Consider the following 25,724-nt stretch of genomic DNA (forward strand, 5'->3'; position numbering starts at 1 on the left):
CAATCGCCTCCATCTCTATTCTTGTTCTCAACTTTGAAATTACCGCCCCTCTCTCTCTCTCTCTTTGTGCATCTGCAAACTACAAAATCAACAAGACTCAGAAGTTTAAAACCCATATCTTTCAGTTTCCATCGCCCGCTGTTCCAGTTCGGGTTTGCCGTTCGCAAGCTTCAACCGCTGTCTTTCAACTCTCAAGTTTGCACCCCTCTCTCTTTGCAACTTCGTATCACAACCTCCGACATTGACTCTTCTATTCGCACCTATTTTGTTCATCTCCCCATCACACCAAAAACACATAATATGGTAAAAACGGCAACGTAGGATTGGAGATCGAGGTCCATCAGTTTCCGTCGCACCTATTCCAGTCAGGCCAGCTTCGCAAAAGAGGGTTACTGAGGACGTGAGAAGGAACGACAACGTAGGATTGGAGATCGAGGTCCATTAGTAACCCTCTTTTCATCATCGATTGTCTTCCTCTAGTTCAGATCGGCTGATTTCCCGGAACTTTTCTCTCTCTATATTGCAACAGACGAGGCAAAAAGAGAGAGATGTGAGTTTCAGATTGTGATTCCAAATGGCATCGTATTGGCAAATGAGAGACTTGTCAAAAAAAATTGGCAGCTGCTACATATGAGAGAAGATTTGAGAATCTCAAAATTTGAGAGCTCAAATGAAAGCCCATTGGAGAGGGTTTTTTTTACCCAACTCTCATATTTTGAATTTGAAAGCTGAAATGAGAAAGCATTGGAGATGCTCTTACATAGTCACATAACTAAGCTATATATTATACTGACTCAATACTTAAACCTAAATTTACTCTACAAGATATACAATCATAGACACTAAATTTTTAATGGACTTTTGTTTTAACAAATTGACTTATTAAATATGGGTCAATATTTAATTAAGTTATTTAATTGACCCAAACTTGATTCACTTAAAATTATTTAATTAGCCCAGCCCAGATGATTAAATGGAAAGATAATTATTCCTAATAAAATATATTTAGAATAATTATTTTTAAGGATAATTATTATAATATAATCGGTCCGGTCCAGTTATGATTTTATCCTTATCAGGAGAGGCACGTGTCATCATCCTATTAATCCAAAAAACTTATAAATAGAGGCCTGTAGGAAGAAGGAAGACACACAAATTCAGAAATTCAGAGTCCAGAATATTCAGAGACTCAGAAATCCAGTGGGCAAACTTGAAGGCGAAGAACACCAAGCACATCCAAAGTTGTGCCGTTCTTCACCAAATTCAACAAATCCCCTCGTAACAAGCACATCAAATCGTACTATTCTTCATCCAAATTCCACGGTAATCAACAACAAACACATCAAATTGTGCTGTTCTTCATTCAAATTCCATAGTGATCAACAAAAGCACATCAAATTGTACCGTTCTTCATCCAAATTTCACGGTAATTCAAGATCAAGCTCGTGCAGTCCTTGAATCCAACCAACAAAAAAAAGGAGATCGAATAAGAGGACCTTATTCTTTATAAAGAATATTACAGAGGATTGTACTCTAATTTTTTTTATTTAATAAAATATTATTTTTACTTCATATTTTGTTCTTATTTGCAGTCCGCAGAATTTGTACAACAATATTAGATTGCTTATGTCCTCTCTCCAAACACTAGAGCAGTGAAACTCTCCAATGAGCTAGCCATTTTAATAAATTATAATATTTTTTAATGAATTATTGTAAATTAAATTTTTTTTTTTAGAAATTTAATGATCATACCGTAACTTGCAGTCGTGGTATGGATAAATGTTTGAAACAAAATAGTACTCTCCCTCTTCTAAAAAAGATGTTCTATTTAAAAAATTACGTGACTCACAAATAAAAAAATTAATTTGAGACAGAAGTGGTATAAACTAGTCGAGAATCTTTGAAAGAGAAAAAAGAAAAATAATCATGGGACTGAGATTGTTGAGGAAGGGAGTAGTAGTAGTACTGTACACCTGTGCGCATAAAATCGAAATTGATACTGTGGGGACTGTACAAATCACGCAGTACTATTAGAGTCAGTTGCAGTGGAGTACTACTAGTCTCCCAGTACTAGTTTGTGATGCAAATAGTATCTACTTGTACTTCTCTCTGTGTCTCTTAATTTGTATACTCCAATATATATATCTGTATATATGTATATCGACAAACGTACACACACATAATAGTATGTCTGTGTGTGCAAACGCACATATCCCCTCCCACAAAACACTCGCTCTCTCAACTTTCAAGTGTTTCAACCCACCCGCCTTTCCTGGGTGGGTTACTTCTGCAAATAAAGCCATGAAAGTGATTCATTCACAGTAGAAGTTGCAGTGGGGCTGGACCTCGCTTTTTGTACTTGCCCCATGCATGGGATCTATTTTGAACTACTAGTGCTGCTCGGGACTAAAAAGCTCGTGCTCTATATTAGCCTTGTACAATTTTGCATGAATTGCGAAACACCTTTACTACTTTTTCCCTTTATTATTAATTAATTTATTTATGTACTTTTTTTTTTTTTTTCGTAAGTTATTTATTTATGTACTTACTCTTTCCTTCCTAGATTAAAGTGTCCCAGATTAGTTAATAATGTGAATCACAATTTTCTCAGAGTTAATTTGAGACGGAAAGAATACTAATTAATTAGTTTCTCAAAATTATTTTGCATCAATCAACAAAATTACATATATTCAACAATACCATCATAATTAAACTTATCCCAAGATAATTATACTATATAGATATATGCTTGCCTCCAAAATCCATACATGTAAACTGACCTCAAATACGTACTCATAATTAATTTACATACAAACAACCCATAATTTTTCAACATGCATGCAAAAAATTAAGAGAGGCAACAAAAGTTATATCAGTAAGTACATCCTGTAAAACATTATGCATGCCAAGAAACTAGTACTCTATCATATATATATATATATATATACATAATTATATATATACATACTACTATAACATGTATGTCATGTGTGTATATATATATCATTAAAAAAAAAAAAAAAAAAAAAAAAAAAAAAAAAAACTGGTATACGAAGATTAAGCACATGAACCCTAGAGAGAGAAATTGATAACATAAGATACTATATATATATTTTACGGAGTAGTTAATAGGACTTGCTACTACATTTTCGATCTATCATTCAACAACCCTTACTCATGGGCTGTTACTATCACGCATCTAAATATAACCCAACATTTTCCTGCTTGCATGTTACTTTATGGAACAAACATATATATATATATATATATATAGTTATATAATCACAGCCCATGAGTAAGAACATAGCAGTACTAAGTCCAAAAAGCTACAAACTAACACAGATCATATAGTTGATGCAACCACCATTGATTCCTTAGCTCTCTCACTAAAACCACCAATATTACCACCACCAACAACCTCCAAACCAACATTCCTTCTAGCTTCATTCATACTAGCACCAGAACTGAACAGATGAGCAACACAAGTCACCACTGCGCACTTCTTGCTATTATGCGCCATGGACGCCTTATGCTGATGATCCGTCTTCTTCTTCTTATTCTTATTCACCATCTCCGACGAAGACGACCCTGAGGACGACGTTGTTGGAGACGACACCGTCACCGGCACCACCGACGGAATGTCAAAGTTGGTGCGAGCCTTCGAACCCCTCAGCCGCCTCGCCGCCGCGTCGTAGGCTCTCGCCGCCTCCTCCGCGGTGTCGAACGTCCCCAGCCAGTGGCGGCACCGCCCGATACGGTCCCGTATCTCCGCCGACCACCTCCCCCACGGCCTCTTTCTCACTCCTCTGTAGCTCTTCTGCACCGAAACGCCGCCATTAACACCACCCACCACCACCGTCTCCGACGTTTCTGACCCGGAACGATTGGAGTCGGGTACCAAACCCGACTTATCAGAAGCCTCATTTTTACTGTTATCACCGCCTCCGAACAGGACGTGTTGTCCAACAATGGCTCCGATCCCTTCAAGAACCGGATGGGTTTCGGGTTCTTTAAACTCAAAAGCTGATAAATCGAACGAAACGTCGTTTGAAACGGGTCTGAACCTAGGTGGGTCGATCAGTTTAGGAGCTGAGACCGGAGAGAAACAGAGAAAAGAAGACCCAAAAACAGGCAATTCATTGAACAAACTCAGCGGTGATTCGGATCTGGGTTGGAACATTTCGGACTTAGGAGGAAAGAAGGAAACGTTTCGACAAGTTTCGTTGTTCATTGAAGCGTTATTATTCTGATCACTCTGTGTTTTGAAACTCAGACGGAGAAGACGAAGACATTCTTGGGGACCCATAGACCCGCATATTCACATTTTATACAACCTCAAAACAAAATAAAATATAATTTAATTAAATAAGAAGTAGTAATTATTAATTTATTAAAAAAACAAGATTTTATTGAGAATTTAGATATTCCTGTCAAATTCGATGCGACCTCAAAGCCCCCACATTTATATATGTTGGTAAGGAATATACGCATCTGAATTGACAAAGTTACCCGTCTCCTTACATACAATTGGCGTATTGGGTATTTTTTCTAGAAGGGTAGGGGTGTCTTTACAGAAGAAGTGAGGGGTTTAAAAGGGGTTTGGATGATCTCGAGAATGTGATAGCTTGATAGCCGTTGGATTGCGTGACTTGTAGTAGCTAAGCGTCAGGATTGCGTCAAATAGAAAAGATCGTTTGACTGTTTAGCCTTAGCTGGATGGCCTAAAATTGATAATGGCTTGCTTTTAACCAGAAAGAGAGAGAGAGAGTGATGTTTGGGTGTTGCAGAGGTGCATGAGAGTGACCGTGTGGAGCTGTTTATTGACCGCTATGTAAGACGGGGACGTTCTGATGTGGTGACGTTAGGGTTTGATCAGTGGCGTGCATGGGCACATGAAAGGTTGTGATCACGTCAATCATGTGGTTGCTTGGTCCCACTAATTAATTACAAGTAATAGTGGTGGTGGTGAAAATCTGAACAATGTTGATCTGGACCGTGTAAATCTTTTGGGGTGATGTAAAAGGGACCCTTTGATGGTCTTGTTAACTTGCAGTGTGGGTATGATCTCTGTGGCTCTGTGTGTTGACGTGGCTGATTCTGATTGGCTCTTTCTCCAGTTTTACTTCTTTCTGTTTCTATCCTCTGGCTTTAATTAAGTTCTTTTCCTAGGAAAATCCAGGCTATAATAATTGAATACAACGTTATTATCCAATCCAATAAGTTTAAATTTTCAACTATGAAATCATATTTGTTGTGAGGTTGTGTTCTTCTGGTGATTAAGTTATTAAGTTACTTTCTTTGTTTTGAAGTCCGTATTCAAGTATTGGCTAATCATGTAATTTTCTTAAGAAGAAGTTGAGGTTGGTGATAAAAAGTGCAAGTACTTGATTAAAGAAAAAAAATATAAATTTATTCTTGTAATATTAAAAAAAGATAAGAGGGTATATTATTTATTTATTTTTCTCTTAAATATTTTATTTGAGTGGTTACTTGTTTTTATTGAGCTATGTATTCAGTTTTATTGGATTCATTTATATTGACCTGTTTATTCTATTTTATTGCAAACGACCATTTATTTATTTATTTTGGATGCATTCTACCACTAGCAAAGTGGTACTCTTACTTTCTCTGCAAAATATGCATATATGTGTGTGTGTGTGTGTGTGTGTGTGTGTGTGTGGGGTTAATTGCATAAAATCTCAATGAACTATAGAAAACTTGCACTAGCACCCCTTTGTAATAAATGTTTTACATACAACTACCTTAAAAGAACAAAAATTTTGCAAGATATCTCATTTGGTCAAATTACTATTAAAAAAAAGTTGAGACTTTTAAAATATCCTTCTTTACCTTTCAGATTAATTTGCATAAAATTTCCCTAAACAATAAAAAATTACACAAATTCCTTGTTCTAGGGGTAAAGTGTAAATTTCTTATTGCTCATGAGAGTTTTGTGCAATTAATCTCAAGGGTAATTTATTAATTTTCAAAACACATTCAATGGGTCACCTGTCCCTAGTCAGATTGGCAGTCAACAGGCATAAAAAATTTTATAATTCATTGAAAAATTAATCTTATGTTGTGTTTCTCTGTATATAATTGGTGTTTTAAATCTAAAATTGTAAAAAATTTAGTTTAAAATATTAACTAAATTTATTTCAATTTTAAATTTAAGCCGTCGGCAGGCATAAAGAATTAGGTCATGTTTCTTTAGGGATTCACAATGCATAGAAAATATATTATAGTTGGTAAATGGATCATATATAGTCTTATATGTAAGAAATTGTACAAAAGTGCACTAAACATTTATTAACTATCAAGTTATTGCATTATGCACCCCTCAACTCTCACAGATCCTCGCTTGAGTCCGTTAACTCTCGCAAGGACTCACATTGCACCCTTTAACCAATTGAGTTTGTTGGAGACGATAATACATTATTAATTGGTGGTGGTGGTGGGGGTTGTTTTAATGGGCATAGTTCGAAGGTGGTGGTGGAAGTGGTCCACTCTAATATGACAATTAAAGCAACATCCCGCAAGGAACAAAAGAGAATGTCGGTCTATAACATTCTAATTACACACCTTCATCTCTCATTTATATATATATACACACACACACAAACATATAAATGTATATATATATATATATATATAGACAAAGAAGAGTAGAGAAGGGGTGTGTGTTTGAGAAAAAGTGTGTTTCCCGGTGTAGAGCAATGTAGCACGCGAGGAGTTTTAGTGTTTCTACACACACAAGTCTTTGGACTGAGAGACTAATCTCTTGTTGCAAGGAGAGACATATATGTATAGAGATGGACCATATATATTGATATTGGGCTCTGGGAAAGATTGCATGGAGAAAGAGGTAAGAGAAAATCCTGAAAAGAAACAAGACAAAGAAAGAATGTTATCATGATATCTTTATTATCATCTTTGTACTTCTTGGTGATACTATGTAGTAAATAGTAATTAATTGAATATACATATATATGTATATATATATGTTTATGTCAGTGGGAGTCCCTGTTTAATTGCAAAGTTTGATGGCTCATTGGAAATGTAAAGTGTCCAAAAACCGCAACCTCACCTTTTGTATCTTCTGTTTTTGAGTCATTGATGTGTCCACTTTTGAATATTCTTTCTTACTCTTTGTTTCCTTTTCATGAGAATGGTAATTTACAGGAACAACTGATGAACAGAGGTCAAACCAAAATATCTCTCTTTGAAGTGTGCTTCATTGGCCTACATTAGTGTCACCCACGTGCATGCAGTGTTAGACTTAAGAGACATGTACTGTTAGGTCTATTTGACATGTGTTTTATTTTTACTGTTTTTATTTTTTAATTATTACAATATTAATTTTAGCATTAAAAGCATATTTGGTGTGCCTTTGTTTTATTTTATATAGTGTTATAATATTTCGTGAATAGTGGTCCAAAAATAAAATATAAAAAATATATATTTTTTTGTTTTGACAACTATTCATAATCCAAAATCATAACTGTCATGTTTCTGTTTCCAACATTTCTACAGCAAAATATCCTTTCCAAATGTATTTCAAAATTTTTTTTTTTCAAAACACTCTTACAGCAAAAACACTATTTTTGTTTTAGTTAAAAACAAAATGCTTAAAACAAAATACATGCCAAACGGGCCCTTAGTTTTTAGAGTTTGGAGCCTTGGAAGGTAACTTGGACTAAAATTCTCTCCACGAAATAGTGTCATGTGCTCTCCAGTTAGTGATACACGTTATGAAAATATTATAATATTTAGTTTTGTATTAAAATATTTTCGTAACGTACATTACTAATTGGAATAAACATAACAAATATTTCACAGGAGAGAATTTTGATCCAGTGAATGGATCAAAATCTCTCTCTTGCACGGAGTTGCACTACAGTCTACCGATTCCGGTCGGTGAATTAAACTGAATCGTAAAATTCAAAAAGGTAAAAAATTGAAAACCAAAAGTTTTGTATTAGGATGCCTTGTATACATACCGGACCACCACTGCCCCCTTTTGAAATCTCATACTCTGTTTTCTTCTTTACCTCAACTTTCACTCTACTATTTTATCAATCAAAACCAGACCAATTTCTGACTAGTTTTTTTTTTCCTCTATACACTCTTTCTCTGCACAAGCCCAAGGGAGTAGTGATTACAAAGTTAACTCAGCTAAAGCAAAACCATAGCTCTTTCAAGCTTTATGACATACCCTACACAAGTTTATTGATATTACATTTGGTGCAGCTTGCGATGTGAATAAATTTGAGATATCTACAAAAATAAATCTTTTTACTTATTTTCACCGACCACATCACTCTGAAATTGTTGGGTTATCAAGTCACAAAAAATAACATGTGATATAAGTTGTGAAAAGTTGAGATATCATGTATAATTCGAGTTTAAAACATTTTATATTTAAATTGTGATGTCGTTCTGAACATGTTTATTTGATATCATGTTTGATTCATGATATATTTTTTATCCAAGTCACATGATACACGTTACGAGAAAGTTGAGGTATTACATATAAATCACGTTTGAAATAGGTCGTTTAAATTGTTATGGTAAAGGTTTTATGTTATACATGATAGGAGAAAATTGGAATGTCACATATAATTCGTGTTTGAAATAGGTCGTTTAAATTGTTATGGTAAAGGTTTTATGTTATACATGATAGGAGAAAATTGAAATGTCACATATAATTCGTGTTTGAAATAAGTTATGCTTAAGTTGTTATGTTAAAGGCTTTGTATACTTGTATGCATACATTCACTAATTGAAAGTAACTCAGTGAAATTTATGTTTCATTGTTGAGTTTACTGCATCACAGGAGAGGATTTTTATCTGGAAACATAGGCCTCATTGGGACTTAATGGGGAACCCAAGTCTCTGGATGAGGCTAATCAAAATTATGGTCCTCGGGCTCAAATTTTGGGAAAAGGCCCACCTAATATTGCCCCAACTCTATTTCAAACTCCGGATTTTTAAAAGGAAGAAAAAAAAAAAAAAAAAGAGTAAAAGAAAAGGAGAAGAAAAATGGTATCTTTTGGCAATAACATTGAAAATCTTAATTGATAATAAACAAATTTTGCTATAACCGAAAATTCAAGACCCTATCAATAATAGTAAATCTATACCAACTGGATAATAAAGACATGTTATAATATAGATATTCTGTCTTATAATTGGTAGTAATTAAAAATCACGCCGTACTAAATCTGAAAGATTATATATGTAATCTATTTAATATGGTCCCGCAAGTTAAAAAAGTTGGTTCAATAAACTAAATGAAACTTAAACAAGGCAAACAATGGAAGAGTTGATTCCACCGAGAGCACACAGGGACTCTTTTAACTTGTAGAGTTGTAGTAGACAACACTCTACATTGCTTAATATTAGAATCACAAAAGATCCCCATATGTATGTGAAGCTTTTACAACATCCCAAACAACAAACCCTTAAATTGACTTATCTTATCCTAGTTTGAGTTACCTTCATCAAGTACTGGGAAACATTTAAGCAGGATCTCAGCTGCAGAGTCCAATTCCTGCTCTGAGATGATTAATGGCGGCACAAGCCGAACAACGTTTCCTTTCCCTGCAGTTAGTATAAGAAGTCCAGAATTTCGACATGCATCCACAAGTGGCGAGGCAGATACATCCAGCTCTATTCCGATAATAAGCCCCAGACCTCGTATTTCTTTCACATGTGAATTTCCTCCTAGCTTCTGCATTAGCATTTCCTTTAAGTACAGACCTTTCTTGGAGACACTGGCCAAGAAACTGGGCTTTGAGATTTTATCGAGAACGGCAGAGGCTGCATTGCAGACAAGGGGCCCACCAGCAAAAGTGCTTCCATGATCTCCAAAATTTACGGCAGCAGCAACTCTTTCAGTCACCAGTGTGGCTCCAATGGGCAGACCTCCAGCAAGAGGCTTGGCAAGAGTCATTATATCTGGGAATACACCATAGGCTTCATGTGCCCAAAGATAACCCGTTCGGCCTAAGCCACATTGAACCTAGGAACATAAAAAGATACAACATGCCTGTTAGTTGAATTATGATCAGAGCACATCACCTTCGTCACCATCATCCTCATCATCGCCCATACAAACAGGGTTGGAATTGGAGCACATCAATATCAACAAAAAGAAAAAGGAAAGAAGGCTAAATGAATGAATATGAGAAGATTGATCCAACTAGACTATTAAACTAATGCTGTTATCTATTACATTCTGCAACCTCTTCTTTCAAGGCAATATTAGATTGTTTCTTTTGCCAGATTATGACTTCTTTGCTACTAACTTCTGAGTTCATATAGAAACTATGCAACTTCATTTCCATCAGATCTGATGTGTTATTTGTAGTGTTTAATGTACTTGAACTATCATTCTAATTACAAGAAACAGTGGGACAACATGGTGGGCAGAATATTCCTTTTACAATTTCTCACAAAATTTGCTATCATGGTCCATTCCACAAATCATTTTTAAGAGTAGGATTGAGTTAGTTATTCACTGTTCATATGCTGGCATACAGGTCAATAAAAGCTGACAAGGGAATACCAACTTGTCTATGTTCTTTTGGTTTCTGATCAGTAATTTGTTTTCTACATTGCATTTATTGCTCTTCATGTCTTCCTTACAAATTGATTGAAGACAATGACCAATACAACAATCAAAACAAGCTAACATCAGAAACACACTAAGGCCTAATATTTGAAGAATCAAGAGTGGGGAAAAAAGGTTGAAGGAAATAATAGGGTTAGTTTTTGCACCCATATCTGTGATATGTGGATCTAAATGATACTACAATAACTGTTATAATGCCTCCAAGCAACTTTATTTCTACCTTTCAATGGTCCAGAACTTTGAATGCATAACCTGCCATGGTAGCAATCAACCAACCATCATCCTCCAACGCTAATATGAAGAAGAAAGGTAAGGTGGTCATATTGGGGAAAGGTGGTTGCTTTATATTCAGGTCTCCTTTTATTATTATTATTATTATTATTATTATTATATATATATAAGTAATTGATTTATATCAGAGCTTAGAGCTTCTGAAGAAAGGGGTCTCATTCACCACTCAGACAAAATAAAAAAAAAAAAAAAAAAAAAATGCAAGAAAGAATACAAGTTCTCCACCCCTACTCAAAACATTCCCCTCAACATATGCATACGAAAATTTATGTTCAATTAATCACACCAACCCTACATGAATTTACAACTTATCCATGAATGCGCTTGCTCCTTAGCCTAGCCTCACAACATTCATTAGCTAACTTCCCTTGAATTCTACATGACTCCAACAAAAGCACATGGATTTGAGATTCCACTTCCCTCACCACTTTCTCAGCCTTCACAGTTAATCCATTACACCCCTGTGAAACTGTGAGATGAAAATGCCATTACCTCATGTGGTACTGGGGAGTTTTGAATTGGGTAAATGTCTTTGGCATTATTTGCACAATTGGCTGCCTTTAAACTCAAACATGCATTTGACACTTGGCAGCCCAAGCTTCTACCATTATGGATGTACCAGACTATAACATTGAAAAGTTCTTACCACATGGCTAACACACAACTCTAAATTGAAAGAAACAAATGAACATCACATAAGCTTAAGAAAAGCTGGACTCCTATACAATAGCATAAAAATCGCACTTTAATCTTTCTCATTATGGAATAATCCAGCTTCCCAGAGAAATATATGCAAATATTCAACAGTGATTCTGGATCAAATTGGTTAAGCTTTTCCTCTGCAATCCTAGTACTCTTGGTAGCAGATTTTCCCAGTCACTTCACCAAAAATCTGTCACAGATTTCCCCTCAAGATTTAACCTCTCACACATCCAAAATACCTATTTGGTGACTTCTTTGGAAACTGGTTTGCAAAAACAAAAGTTGGCTCATCACCACCATCGAATTCCTTATAAATAAACGTGCCATCTTCCAGTTGTCAGGCTGTTAGAGCTTATCTTCTTTTACACCTAAAATGGACCAAATTTTTTTGCCTTAAGTTTGTAATAACTATAGCTATGGAATCTTTTACTTGAATGCACAAACACAAATTCCCCTTCGTTAAATACTCTAAATGCATATGTGGATCCCTACCCTTGTATATATACCTTATTGCTAGTTCACATATTTCCTTGTACAATAAGCATCACATGATCAGCAAAAGCCTCTCTATCCTTGTTCACCCTAGCATGCAAGGGAACAGGGTATAAATGTACTGCACCTTGGACTTCCCTATCCATATGACCTCGGTTCAATCCGTGACAACTTATCCCAAAGCATGGGCACAGGGTCTCTATGCCTTATTAACTCTGCCTACACTTTTTTAGGGTCGGTTCTCATTTATAAGGGGATGATGAGCTGTATGAGATCCAAACCATTCTTGTGAATGACCAAGGAAATGAGCACACAGTGATGGACACTCCGGTATAGACTATACTGAGTCAATCTTGAGAAAGTGAACAGTCACTATAATATTCACATGTACTGTTTTAAAGCATTCAGAAGAGAGCCTACACAATTTTTTGTTCTTGCCTATATATAACTCAAAATATTTACCCTGTTTTTACACTCATTATAAAGGGTTTGGGCTTGTGGAATAAGATTTACAAAGTAACGGGTATCATTTTATATCATAACAGATCTGATTTGTGACTGTTTTAAAACATAAAAGTCAAGAAAATTAAAGAACTTGAGAAAGAAGAAGAAGAAACTATAGAAACACCCCAGAATCATACAGACATAACATTTAGAACTAGAATTGTAGCAAACAATCCACAAAGAGCTTCGATTTCTGAAAATTTTCTAAAGCTATTCTGTTCAATTGAAAGCATCAAATAGTTCTATAAGGACTTCAAAATAATTTAACACAAGTATAAACTGAAATTTGTACAAGTGAAATCCACAAGTAAGGCTACTAACAACCACAAATCATATTTTTAATTAAACAATGACCCATGAACCAGAACTCCAGTCCATGACCAGCAAATTTAAAATTACCAAAATACCATCAATTCTTTAGATAATTGAAACATAGATAGCACTGGTCAGAAGAATAATGAAATGACCCGAAAACATACATAAATACTTAAATAGGACTCCCACAGGGTCTAAAACTCAACTATGCATAATCCCAAGTGGGTTCCGCTTTGGAATCATTCCAATTCCAGTAGTTATCTCTTCTTTGAGTTTGTTTGTTTGTTTGTTTGTTTTTTTTTCTTCTTGAAATTCTTTTTAGCTGCATCATTTTATGTGCATAACGATGTTTCTGTCTCGTGGTTAAAAGATATTGGTGACATACCAAAATATACATGCAACAATTAAAAGGGACATTATCCAGTTCTGGTCCCACTACAGGTCGTGGGGAGGGGGCACTCAAGATGACCTAATCTTTGGTATTTCACAAAGTGGCTGCTCTGAGGCTCGAACTCACACCAATGACAGTGATGTTAAAGTGTTAAACCATTGAACCAGGCAACAGCCGTTATAGATGCAATGATTATCTTCCAAAGATAGCTACTTACCTCATCAAAAACCAGCAGAGATCCTGCATCATCACATGCACTACGCAAGGATTGTAAGAACTCCTTTGTGGCACTGTATATGCCACCTTCACCCTGGATAGGTTCCACAAATACAGCAGCAATTTTGCCGCTTTGAATCAGTTCTTTTGCAGCTTGAATATTCCCGTATTCTAAGAATGTAACTCCGGGCATAACAGGTTCAAAAGGTGATCTGTAATGCTCTTTGCTTGTCAAGGCAAGAGCACCCATTGTTCTCCCATGGAAGCTATTGGTAAAGGAAATAAATTCTATCGGTGGCTGTTTTCCATCGGGATGTGAAGCTCTTTGGAATTTTCTAGCAAATTTAATAGCAGCTTCATTTGCTTCTGTTCCAGAATTTGAGAAAAATATGCGATCAGCAAAAGAACAAGCAACGAGACGCTCGGCAAGCTCCACCTGCGGCAACAAAACATTTACTTCTTTCAAAAAAACAGATATAAGAAGAATGCAGCAGTTCCATACATGTATCTTCACTGGTGGGTGTCAATGTGCCAAATTAACTATCACACACATTCTCAGAACCCAAATACAAGATTGAAAAGAGGATCACTCTGGCTATACCAACTACCAAGTGCTTAATTCAGAACATAAGCATGAATTTCCTTTGCATTAGTGTCACAAATAACAATACATGTATGCCCAATTCTCATCAAGCATTCAAAAGTTCATTCAAACTTGCTGATACAAATTCATTCAACAATGATAGACAGATAACAATTACACACACACACACGCACACATATATACATTGAAAAAGCGCTCACCTGTGGAATTGAGTAATACAGATTGCTGACATGTGTCAGCATATTCGCCTGCTCGGTAACAGCTCTGATCCAATCGCGATCCCCATGCCCGAGTGCATTCACAGCAATCCCGGACGACATGTCCAAATACTCCTGCCCATCAAGATCATACAGCTTACACCCTTTTCCACTCGAGAGCACAATCGGAGCCCTAGCATACGTCCCCACCAGAACCCTCCCTTCTGCCTCCATCATCCCCTTACTCCCAACCCCAAACCCTAATTTCCCTGAATTCCCCGAATCCGGTGCTCGCACGTCCACATTTACACAAGCAATGACTCTAGGAATCGAAAATCTTCCATTTCCAAGCGGAGTCGAACGGCCAAGATTGCTCAACGGCGAAACTGAATGGTTGTGAAAAAGATGAATTGAGCTCATGGTTCTTCGCAGTGTTTGATATTTGATGGTGTATGAGGTGGTTATGTAGATAGAATTGGGAAGAAAAGTCGGGGCTTTTAGGAGGGTGAAAGGGAAAGTTTGCAATAACTGGAAAGTGAAAAGAGAATTGGTACCAGTATGATATCTGTTTTTGAAGAAATTTCCACTAAACTGAGATTTGGAATTGGAAGAGAGAATCTTAAAAACTCATTTAGGGTTTTGAATTTTGTCTCGAGTGCTGGATGGGTTTGAAGAACTTAGAACTGAGAAGCTATATGCTGGTGTCTAGGGTTTAAGCGTGACCGTTGAAATTTCAAGCATGACAGTCGTCGCACAAATTCTTCAAAGGCTGCCGCTCTCCCTAATTATGTTTAACATTGACTCCGAATACATAATAAAAACTTGAATAAATTAAATTAAAATATATCCAATACATAATACAAACTTGAATAAATTAAATTAACCTCCCTTAAAATTTTATTTCTATTTGTCGATTTTGTAATTACATTTCTGTCTTTTTATATATATTTGATTTCTATAAGGATATGGTTAAAGTGAAAGGTAAATAAAAGTTACAAATGATTTGCATCAGAAATTTGGGGAAGCATTTTTCATACAAATTTTGAAAGAAATAAGTGTTATTTGACAAAAAAAAAAAAAAAAAAAAAAAATGGTATTTAAGTGCATATTAACGAAACCTAAAAACTTTCTAAAAATTGCAAATCTAAAACTGAATCTACAGTAAGAAAGCATTACAAATCATTGTCATATGGTTACTTCCTTCATAATAATAATATTATTAATTTTTTTTTTTGAATGAGTGGATAATATGAGAGGAGTAGGAGGAAGAGATTAGAATAACTTAGACAAAAAGAGTAAAAAATTGGATTAAATTATATGGATATACTGGATGTAGGTCCGATGATGCTTAACCAAAAAAAAAAAAGAAAATAATAATAACTAGAGATGATATGTTCTGCAATTATTTTTTGTCAAGAAACTCGTATCCTTATTTTATTGTCTGGAGGACCACACCCTAAAAGGGATGAGTCAAGAAAAAAAAGTTGATCGTGACACTCACAATACCTGCCATTGACAAAAACCATACATGTACAATGCTATTTGCTGTGCAGGGGTGTTGTATGGTTTGCAAGTAGTATTACATAAACAAAGTAATAGATAATCAAAACCAGATGATACTTACATACTTCTTGACATCAATGCTGGATTCTCAAATAAATTTTATATCATTATTGAGTTCAAAGGATCAAAACCCTCACACCAGAAGCTCTAAATGTCATTTAGATGCTCTGCTAAAATATATTAAAGGATAAGCAAAATAAATTTCTACTTGACGGAACCATCTTTAATAATAGAAAACAACTACTACTACTACTTTTCTGAATCAGGCAATGTGCCTAGAGTGGGTTTGCCGTGGACGGGTTTGAGAGGTTTAATTGGTCACATATTTCCTTATCGTCAAATAGCTTGGGGTTTCGCCTTCACTTAATTTAATTCTGGGTTTCACTAGCTGTGGTATCCTCTGGTTTATGGTCATGGTTTGATTTGTAGGATGCTGATTTAATGCCGGTAATAAGCTGAATGCAGGTGTTTGCAATGGGCCTTCTCTTAATTATTATTATTATTTATTTATTTATTTTTGTAAATGATTCTGTTCTTCTGGTTGTAAAGTTGAAATTACATTTTTGGCAAGAAAACTTTTCCTTTGGAGGCTTGCAGACTGAAGGGGGTTGGTTTTTTCTCTATTGATTTCTTAGACTCTTCAAGTTGTGATGTTATCATCTCGATACTTGATTCTATACCTCATGTACATGGGCTTTGTTATTATTGTTTTTCTTACTCTTAACAAAGCTTCATTTTTAAAAGAGTTCATTTGAGTTGATATTTTTCACTTCAATTATAGGGATGCTAATATATTATATCCAGCAAAAAGAAAAAGAAAAAAATCCCCCTTCCCCTCCACCACAAAAAAGAAGAAGAAGAAAAACCCTGCTTAATAGTGGTCTATGAATAGTTGAAATTAAAATATATGAAAAAGATTTACTTACCAAAAATTATTACATTAACAGGTAACCCTCCACAAATCTTATAAATAATTTAAATTCGGAATCTTTTAAGCTTTATTTTTTGTTTTGATAGGTGAGCAATGAAAACCACTCTTAGCAATGAGTTTTTGGATCCACTCTTAAGTTTTTAGTTCACTCTGGTAATTCGAAGTTGGTTTTGATTGGTGAGCAATGATGATTCAAGAGAGGAAGCACATACATTTGAGTTGGGCAGTCTAGATCTTATAAAAGTTATTTACTTTGCTATTGTGTTTAGATAAAAGCATTTGGTTCTCAATAATTTTCCTTCATTTTAAAAAACATAAATCCTACATTCTGCAATGAAACATTAACCTATAGTAACTGCAATGAAACAATGATGAAAAACATAATGGGCATTGCATTTCCCATTGTATGATACATCAATGGATTTCAACACAGGTTTTTTTTGGCTGGTAAAGTACATTTATTTGTATTGATAAAAATGGAGGGACAAAAGTTGATCTAAGGCTTTATCACTCTCATGGGATGCTCACAAACACCTTGATCACCATGTTCGCTAGATGAAAGTCTACTTACAAATAGCAATATTAAAATGAACCGACTATTTACACACACATGTATATATATGAATTATTTTCATAACCCCTCTAAATTATTGTCAATATATAATCTTCAAAGCTGTTAACTCTGTTTTTGCTCTTGTTTTGAGTATGCACAGTCCAGAAAAGTGACAAAAATGGTGTACAAAGTCGGTGTACGCAATAAATAATGGTAATAAAGATGGAGATTGGCTGCTTGAAAAAAGATAAATATATGTATATATATATACTGACCTTGGCTTGATTGGCAGCCTCCATCTGGGTTTTCTGGCCTAGGTAGGAGAAGTACTCGTGGCCTGGGACGTCGACCAGTTGTTTGACATTGGCATCATAGATGCGAAGGCCAAACTGATCGAGTTCGAGCTGAACTTTATCAAAAACCTCTTGCTTGAATGATTTGGTGCCGCGGAAGATCTCTTCCATGGTCATGGAGGCGGCGAGGACACGAGTCTCACCCTCGATGACACCTGGACGAGCTCTGTGACATGCGAGGAGCGTTTGTCATGGGTTGACATGAGCCTGGCATACCTTAACATGCTCTCATTACAGTCCACTTTGGGGCCGATGGTGAAGACCGCCGGGAGGATGAAGGGGAGCTTCTCGGCGCTCATGGCTTGGACTTGGAAGGTGTAGTTCACCGGAGTTAAGTCGACTTTGACCCACTTTTGGCCAGGCCATATCCACTTCTTCTTAGCAAGTACTATGTCTGGATCTGTGAAGAAAGATCCTGTGATGGCAAGCACCTCAGAGGGACCAGCTACGCGGTACACCATCTTGTTTGATTATTGATCGATCTAGAGAGGAAACAGTGTGTGTATGTATGCGTGAGAAAGAGAGAGAAACTGTGTATGTTAGAGAGCAATTACAGATACCTATATATAAAAGCATGTGTTTGTGTATACCTTGAATTGTAGAATTCTAACAGAAAAAGAAGACGTACGTCTCCTATTTGAGTTCTAATTCCATCTTTTGCCCAATTGCAGAACTCTCTAATAATATGAAAAAGAAAAGAAAGCCTCCTATTTGAATCCGAAATTGAGTCCATTCTCAGATGCAATTTTAGTGTTTGCAATAAGTCCGATGTGATTGAGTTGTAGTCCGGAGAAATCTGCTTATAAAGTTGCCCTTAGTTTCTTTCAAGATTGAGATGATTCCCTAATGAGGGAGGGCTTCAACATCAAGCTCTGGCTCACAAAGGCTATGGGCAAGCATTAAAAGTTCCTTCTTCCATGGAGATTTGGAAACTATCTCCCTTTCAGCACCAAAAGGCCTCTAGCCCAACGTATAACCTCCCCATCCTCAAAGAGGAGGGGAGGGATTCGAGCTCGGACGTGGATAAAAGCAGCAAAATATATCATATATGGAGCTCTCAACAGTACACTAATAGTCTTAAGATGGAAGCAATCCATCTAGAAATACATCCTGCCTACCTTTCATAGCCCCGAGTCCCCAACACATGCGCCACCTGATTACCTTCTCAGTGCACAATGATAGTCATAAGCATTGAAAAGTGCAGCCATTCTAAATTTCTAATATCCAGAACAACTAAGCCATTCTCCATTGGACTTGCTTTAAAAATTTTTACGCCCTAACCACAATCTGAGAATCAGTCCCAAAAACCACTTGATTAAGACCCCATTCACGAGCCAGAGTCACACTGCCTTTTTCAATCTCAGGCTTACAGGAAGGTTAAAAAAAAAAATATGAAAAAGAAGTGAAAATAGGCAATGAAACTATCAAAACGAGCAGGTATGCAATCACATGTTATGGTGGTGCCACATGTTTCCATTCGGTTTCACAGTACCAACAGTTGGAGTTCTAGTTCTAATTTTTTAGAAACCTCTGGACTAAGTTTGGTTTTGATTTAGATCAAAACCAGACCAATCCGAACCATGTGCATTCCTATCAATAAGGGTTTTGAACAATTGAAACAACCAACTTCATTCTGGGGTTCTTCGCTCTAATAAACTCAAAAGAATTTTCAATGGCAAGATGGAAAGAGAGATAAGGTGGATACAAAAAAAAAACATGTCATTAACAAAAAGCAGTCCCTGGCTAAAGAACAATAAAGGAAAAACAAAACTACCATGGAACAACCAAGTGCATTATCTGTTCATCAGGATGCTAAGTACTGCCATACCTGTGCTTACACTAACAAGCTTATAACTGTGCAGGTATTACTACTCACAGACTTGGCATCAATGTAAACCTAGATTCTCAAATAAATCTCATATCATTATTGAGTTCATAGGGTCAAAACCCTCATATGAGAAGCTCTAAATGATGCTCTACTACAATATATTACAATCTTACCAAAAATAAATAAATAAATAAATAAATAAATAACTCGCTTGATATAAAGTTTCAAAATCTTATACCTAAATCAAATACAGCTGAAGTTTGACATTAGATGAAATCCATAGAGATCATGTAGTATGTACATCAATCCTCACAGTGGTGCTAATTAATTAATTGTGCCTAACATATATCAAGGAAACACATTAAAGGGGTGAGTCTCAAATCTCTAGTAATTTATGTTCTATTAATCAGACCAAATGCACAATTTCATGGAGCTGAACAGAGTCTAAATGTAGTGATGCTCTACTACATTATATTAAAGCATAAGAAAATTAAAGCCCTACTTGACCATCTTTAAAAAGAAAAAACAACTACTAATTAAGAAGCAACTAATTAAGAAGAGGTGGAGTTTTTGGAATCAGGCATTGTGCCTAGCCAAGCTGGTGGTAGCATCCCAGTCTGCTCATGAACTGTCTGGAACATTGGTGGCAACATTTTGTACACCCCGGCAATATCCTTCATCACGCCACCAGTACTGCCCTCACCGCCACCATTGGCCCCAGACCAAATGCTAATCTTGGGCTGCAGTCCACGAACGCCTTCAGCATTAATCTTGGCAATTTCTTGGAACATACCACCATTGATCATCATGTAATCTCTGACTGCTCCATAGTTTCCATTGAGTTCTTTGAGAAGGGTACTCAAGTAAGCGCCTTGAGCTTTTGCTATTGCAGTGATTCCTTCAGCTTCCTTCTGCTTTGCATAGAGTTCACCATCTGCAGCCTTCTGCTTTGCATAGAAGACGGCATCTGCATTTGCTTTCTGTGCCTCCGCTTGCTTCTGCTTCTCATAGAAAACTGCTTCTGCCGCTTTCTGTTTCTTGTACAACTCTGAATTTGCCCCTTGCACCTATATATTAATATTAAATATATATATTTAGCAACACAAAATTAAGAACACTGAAAGGACTATATATATATATATATATATCACTTGATAAGGGTTGCATATATAATATACCTGAATGTCATAGTCCACACTGGCCTTACTCAGCAACTCAGCCTTGAGTCTCTCCGTCCGAGTCAAAGCATTCTTTGTCTCCAACTCTTTCTGCAGCTCAGCCTCCCTTAAAGCCACTGCCTTCGCCGCCTCCACCTCTGCCAACTGCGCGTTCTTACCCCAATCTGCCTTCAATGCCGCCAACTTGGCGTTGGCCTCAGCCACATCAGCGTCCTTTTGGTTCTGAAATATCTGCACTTCACTCCTCACCCTGACTTCCTCCTTCTTACCCTCTCCTTGCCTCTGTGTAGATATAATCTTTGTCTCAGCGTCAATCTTAGCCGCATTCTGTGCTGTCAGCCCTCGTCGTTCCTTTGCACCAATCTCACCCTTCTTCGTCGCCTCCTCAACATCAATCTATAGGCAATTCCAACAATGAAATTGATATTAAAAACATAAAGTGCATGATGCCCGATGTAAAGCTAGATATTCATTGAAAAGATAAAACTAATACAAATATTTATTTTTTTATTTTGTAATAGTGAGAAAGAGGTTAGAAAATTAAATCTCACTTTTTGGGGCCTCTTGCAGTACTAGAATAACCTTGAAAACAATACTAAAAAAAAAAAGTTATTATTTCTTTCCTTTATCAGAAATTATCTTATCCACATTCTAGTCACCGTTATAATAGACTAATTTGATAAGCCAGGGAGCAAAAAAAGAAAGAAAATAAAATTGTTTAGCTTCTCATCATGATTGGATAATTAAAAAGAAGAAAATAAAATTGTTTAGCTTCTCATCATGATTGGATAATTAAAAAGAAGAAAAAGATAATAATAATCCTTGATTACTACGAATTCACTTTTTATAAAATATATGGATATAAAGGTACTCATTGCATCCCTCATCATTTCTGTCCAAATCCTTACAAGGAGATGCAAAAATCTCTCTTCCTTTTCTTTCATTCTTAATAATCAAACACATAATCAATCTTCCCCTTTTCTTTCTTTTCCTTCCAACACCTTATCTCTGTTCCATTGATCGACCATGTTAATAGTCCCAAAAGATTAGGACTATAGAAGAAAAATGGATATTAGATATCATCAATAATTTTCAGTTACTCACTTTACACAAGCCATTGATGATAAAAGATTGTAATTGACGGTCTTATGTGGCTAACCTACCTTTCTAGATTCAAAACCAGATTGTAATTGGCTGTCTTATGTGGCTAACCTACCTTTCTTGATTCAAAACCTCAACTGATTCCACATAATGAATACAAAGAAAGAAAAAGAGAGAAGAAGACAAAAAAGATGGAGAAGGGTGAGAAATAAAAAGAAGATAAGCAAGAAATGAAGTCATTTGATACAAGAAAATGAACCCATTTGTCATAAAAAAAAGCGGGTTATGACAGCCAAAGTTGATGCATGAGAGCATCAACTGATGGTCCATATAATTTGGTTTACTTTAAGCTAGAGTGCGTTCGGCTGCATGGAGTCCTTGGAATTGGAATTTGAGGAAAAAAATTAAAAAAATTGAACTAATTTTTTTTTCCAAATTCTAAGGCTCCAATTCCATGCAACTGAACACATCCTCGAAGAATTTCACCAATATGAAAATACCAGGTTTTTTTTTTTTTGTTTTTTTTGTTTTTCTGTGTACTTAGAAGTGGCAATATAAGACCATGACTATAAGATAAGTTTATAAGTTGTTTTTTGGTAAACTTAATTTGACATTAAATTCTAAAAAATAAGTGATTAATCAGTTGCATGGCAGAAATTCCATATTACTTACGTGAACAAAATAAAAAAAAAAAATAATAATAAAAACAAACACACAATTTGCATATCACTCAAAATAATAAGTTCCACCGAGAAGAGAAAATTTTAGGTGAAGGAGATTCATCTTGTAAGAAGAATACTCAAATAACGAGCCCTTAAAAGCCCTTACAACTGAAATAAGGATAAAAAAAATTCTGAACATTTGAAGTAACATCTAAAGCTTCTACTTAATAATTTTAATTTTCAACTTTAGTCCTATATATACATTCTACATCTTTCATTTCCGTCTCATGTAATCTTAATTTTCAATTTCCAGTCATATCCATCAGGCAAGTTGGGCAAGTTTTGAAACAAAAAATTAGGCTATGTAAAAAAAAATATAGGGATTGATTTCAAAAATAAAATGAAATGAAATAAAAATATTAAAAAATTAGGTATTGAACCACAGTAGACACAATATAATCTGATCTGTTCAGCAATAAACAATCAATTTTCAAATAAAATACATTAATTATCCAGTGCTTGTAAAGTAAACCTATAGCAACTCCAATAAAACCACAATTAAATAAAAGAACATAAATAAACAATATGCTGCATTCTGTAGTTTCCCACAGTAGACATAATATAATCTAATCTGTTGACCAATAAATAAACAATCAATTTTCAATTTCTTTTCAAATCAAATACAGTGTTTGTAAAGTAAAGCTCTAGCAACTCCAATAAAACCATAATTAAATCAAAGAACATAAATAAACAATATGCTACAGCAACAGAGATTAAGAAACCCTAACCCTAACAAAAGAGAATATACATATATATATACTGACCTTGGCTTGATTGGCAGCCTCCATCTGCGTTTTTTGGCCTAGGTAGGAGAAGTACTCGTGGCCTGGGACGTCCACGAGTTGTTTGACATTGGCGTTATAGATGCGAAGGCCAAACTGATCGAGTTCAAGCTGAACTTTATCAAAAACCTCTTGCTTGAATGATTTGGTGCCGCGGAAGATCTCTTCCATGGTCATGGAGGCGGCGAGGACGCGAGTCTCGCCCTCGATGACACCCTGAACGAGCTCTGTGACATGGTTGGAGTGCTTGTCATGGGGTGACATGAGCCTGGCATACTTCAACATGCTCTCATTACAGTCCACTTTGGGGCCGATGGTGAAGACCGCCGGAAGGATGAACGGAAGCTTTTCGGCGCTCATGGCCTGCACTTCGAACGTGTAGTTCACCGGAGTGAGGTCCACCTTGATCCACTTCTGGCCAGGCCATATCCATTTCTTCTTAGCAAGCCTGATGTCTGGTTCTGTGATGAAGGATCCGGTGACGGCAAGGAGCTCCGACGGACCAGCTGTGCGATACATCGTGTGGTGTTTGATCTGGTGGATCTAAGATCTACAGAGAGAAACTAAACTGTGTGTGTATGTGTGCGTGGGATGTGCGTGAGAGGATCGAAGAAACGAAATGTTGTTTACAGTCTTATACCCATTTGAATGAAAACCCCTAATAAGAAAAATAAAAGAGACTCCTCTTTGAGCTCGAATTAGAAATTATTATGATTGGAGAGCAAATGACACGGAAAATCAAAAATTGATTTAAATGTTATATTAATTTATTATATAATTGGGGACCACATAAAAATGGCGAGATTGACAAAAATTTCCATACTAGAGAAATTATATGATTTGAAATTATATAAAAATAATACCAAATTAAAAAAATTGGATAAATAAAGTTGGGAGTGATGGGGTGAAATGAGCTGGCATATTGGCATATATACCTCTCGATTATCCTTCACTCGCGAGGGTCATGGCTTGCAGTTGGAAGGCACGTAGAGTTCACCGGAGTTAAGTAGAGTTTGATGAAATATTTTTGGGCAGGCCATATCCACTTCTTCCCAGTGGCAATGGCCAGCATCTCAGAGGGACCACCTGTGCGGTACATCTCGTGTATAAACAACCGATCTAGAGAGAGAAACAAACTCCGGTGTATAGAGAGAGAGACTATGCATTTGTGCTTGAGAGAGAAAGAGAGAGATTATTTGTATACCTAAGTTGGCAAATCTTGAATGCAGCGGAACCCTAGGGAAAGAAGAAAGTTTCCTATTTGAGCTCTGCATCAGCTTTATTCGGCTTTCTTGTGGGGAATGCCTGTCATCTTCTGAGTGGTCTAATATAATTCCTAATTACAGTATCCTTGTTGAAAACCGTGCCATATTTTTTACATCGCAGATCCCATTGATGTGATTGAAGAATATTTGATCCATCCAAAATTATAAAATTACCATAATATGAAAAGAAAAAAAAAAATTAAAATAGTAATTAAGAGAAACAAATTATTGGTTGATTCTTGAGCTCTGTGATTGTGCAAATAAAATAGAGTAGTGATTCACATGCAAAAAGATTAGACCGATTTATTAGGCAAAATTTACTAGGCATGTATAAAAAGAGAAATTAATATGATAATCAAATAGTCTCACTAATATGTCCATTAACATAACATGAATTTTTAAAGATAAAATTACTATTATTTTAAGAGGTCGTCGTTTAAAAAACAACTATAATTAAAATTCTTTAAATTCCTTTTATATAATTTATCATAACACTATCTCTCTCTAAATAGATGTATAATAAATGTATATATATTTGGAAGCATAATGTAATTTAATTCCCATAATTTTGTTTTTAAAATTTTATCAAAACACTCTCCCTCTCATTTATAAATATATACATATATATATGTATAAGCGCACATAAAATAAATAAATAACAAGTTTTTTTAATTCTCATCATAACTCCAAAAAAATATAAGAAAAAAAAGGGTACACTGTAGAGCTGTTGCGTACGGTCAACACTCTTCTACACGAAACCAACAACCAACTGAATGGCCTAGTCGATCGAGTGACGAATCTAGAAAATCAGGTTCATCAACTTGAAGAGGAAAGAGAGAGCTAGACTGCCACCATGGAAAATGAACGAGTAGTCTCTCATGGTGACTTGATGGCGACGGTAATGGTGGTGACGCAAAAAATAACGGGGAAGAAAACCATCTCTCCAAGTACTATAAAGCACTATATTTGTGTATCATGGTTATTATCAGGAATCAATGATGGCAATGGAGAAAAGGGTGAAATAAGAAAATAAAGAATGGTTTAACTATGGGATAGAGATGATGATTAGAAATATTACTGGTAATTGAGATTTACTAATT

The 25,724-nt window shown here is 35.7% G+C and overlaps 4 protein-coding genes across 4 annotated transcripts; all 4 read right to left on the minus strand.

Moving 5' to 3' along the window:
* Positions 1-3,343: 3,343 nt before the first annotated feature.
* Positions 3,344-4,306, minus strand: LOC132281589 (ethylene-responsive transcription factor ERF084-like). The gene has a single exon (XM_059783285.1). It carries the CDS (start codon positions 4,304-4,306, stop codon positions 3,344-3,346), a length of 963 nt encoding a protein of 320 aa, XP_059639268.1.
* A 4,961-nt stretch (positions 4,307-9,267) lies between these two features.
* On the minus strand, positions 9,268-15,136 carry LOC132282659 (acetylornithine aminotransferase, mitochondrial-like). Its single transcript, XM_059784397.1, has 3 exons — positions 14,352-15,136; positions 13,549-13,983; positions 9,268-10,024 (listed from the first exon to the last, which is right to left on the minus strand). The coding sequence occupies exons 1-3, from the start codon at positions 14,766-14,768 to the stop codon at positions 9,485-9,487; spliced, it is 1,392 nt and encodes a 463-aa protein (XP_059640380.1). The 5' UTR covers positions 14,769-15,136; the 3' UTR covers positions 9,268-9,484.
* A 2,052-nt stretch (positions 15,137-17,188) lies between these two features.
* LOC132281590 (flotillin-like protein 3) lies at positions 17,189-18,209 on the minus strand. Its single transcript, XM_059783286.1, has 3 exons — positions 17,965-18,209; positions 17,671-17,914; positions 17,189-17,197 (listed from the first exon to the last, which is right to left on the minus strand). The coding sequence occupies exons 1-3, from the start codon at positions 18,207-18,209 to the stop codon at positions 17,189-17,191; spliced, it is 498 nt and encodes a 165-aa protein (XP_059639269.1).
* A 1,791-nt stretch (positions 18,210-20,000) lies between these two features.
* Positions 20,001-23,878, minus strand: LOC132285007 (flotillin-like protein 3). The gene is made up of 4 exons (XM_059787165.1): positions 23,342-23,878; positions 20,755-21,150; positions 20,518-20,643; positions 20,001-20,484 (listed from the first exon to the last, which is right to left on the minus strand). The coding sequence occupies exons 1-4, from the start codon at positions 23,876-23,878 to the stop codon at positions 20,128-20,130; spliced, it is 1,416 nt and encodes a 471-aa protein (XP_059643148.1). The 3' UTR covers positions 20,001-20,127.
* Positions 23,879-25,724: the final 1,846 nt, after the last annotated feature.

The sequence above is a fragment of the Cornus florida genome, unplaced genomic scaffold, assembly GCF_030987335.1.
Source record: "Cornus florida cultivar Cherokee Brave unplaced genomic scaffold, ASM3098733v1 CherokeeBrave_3.0.0_Hap2_Chr11, whole genome shotgun sequence".
NCBI lineage: Eukaryota > Viridiplantae > Streptophyta > Magnoliopsida > Cornales > Cornaceae > Cornus > Cornus florida.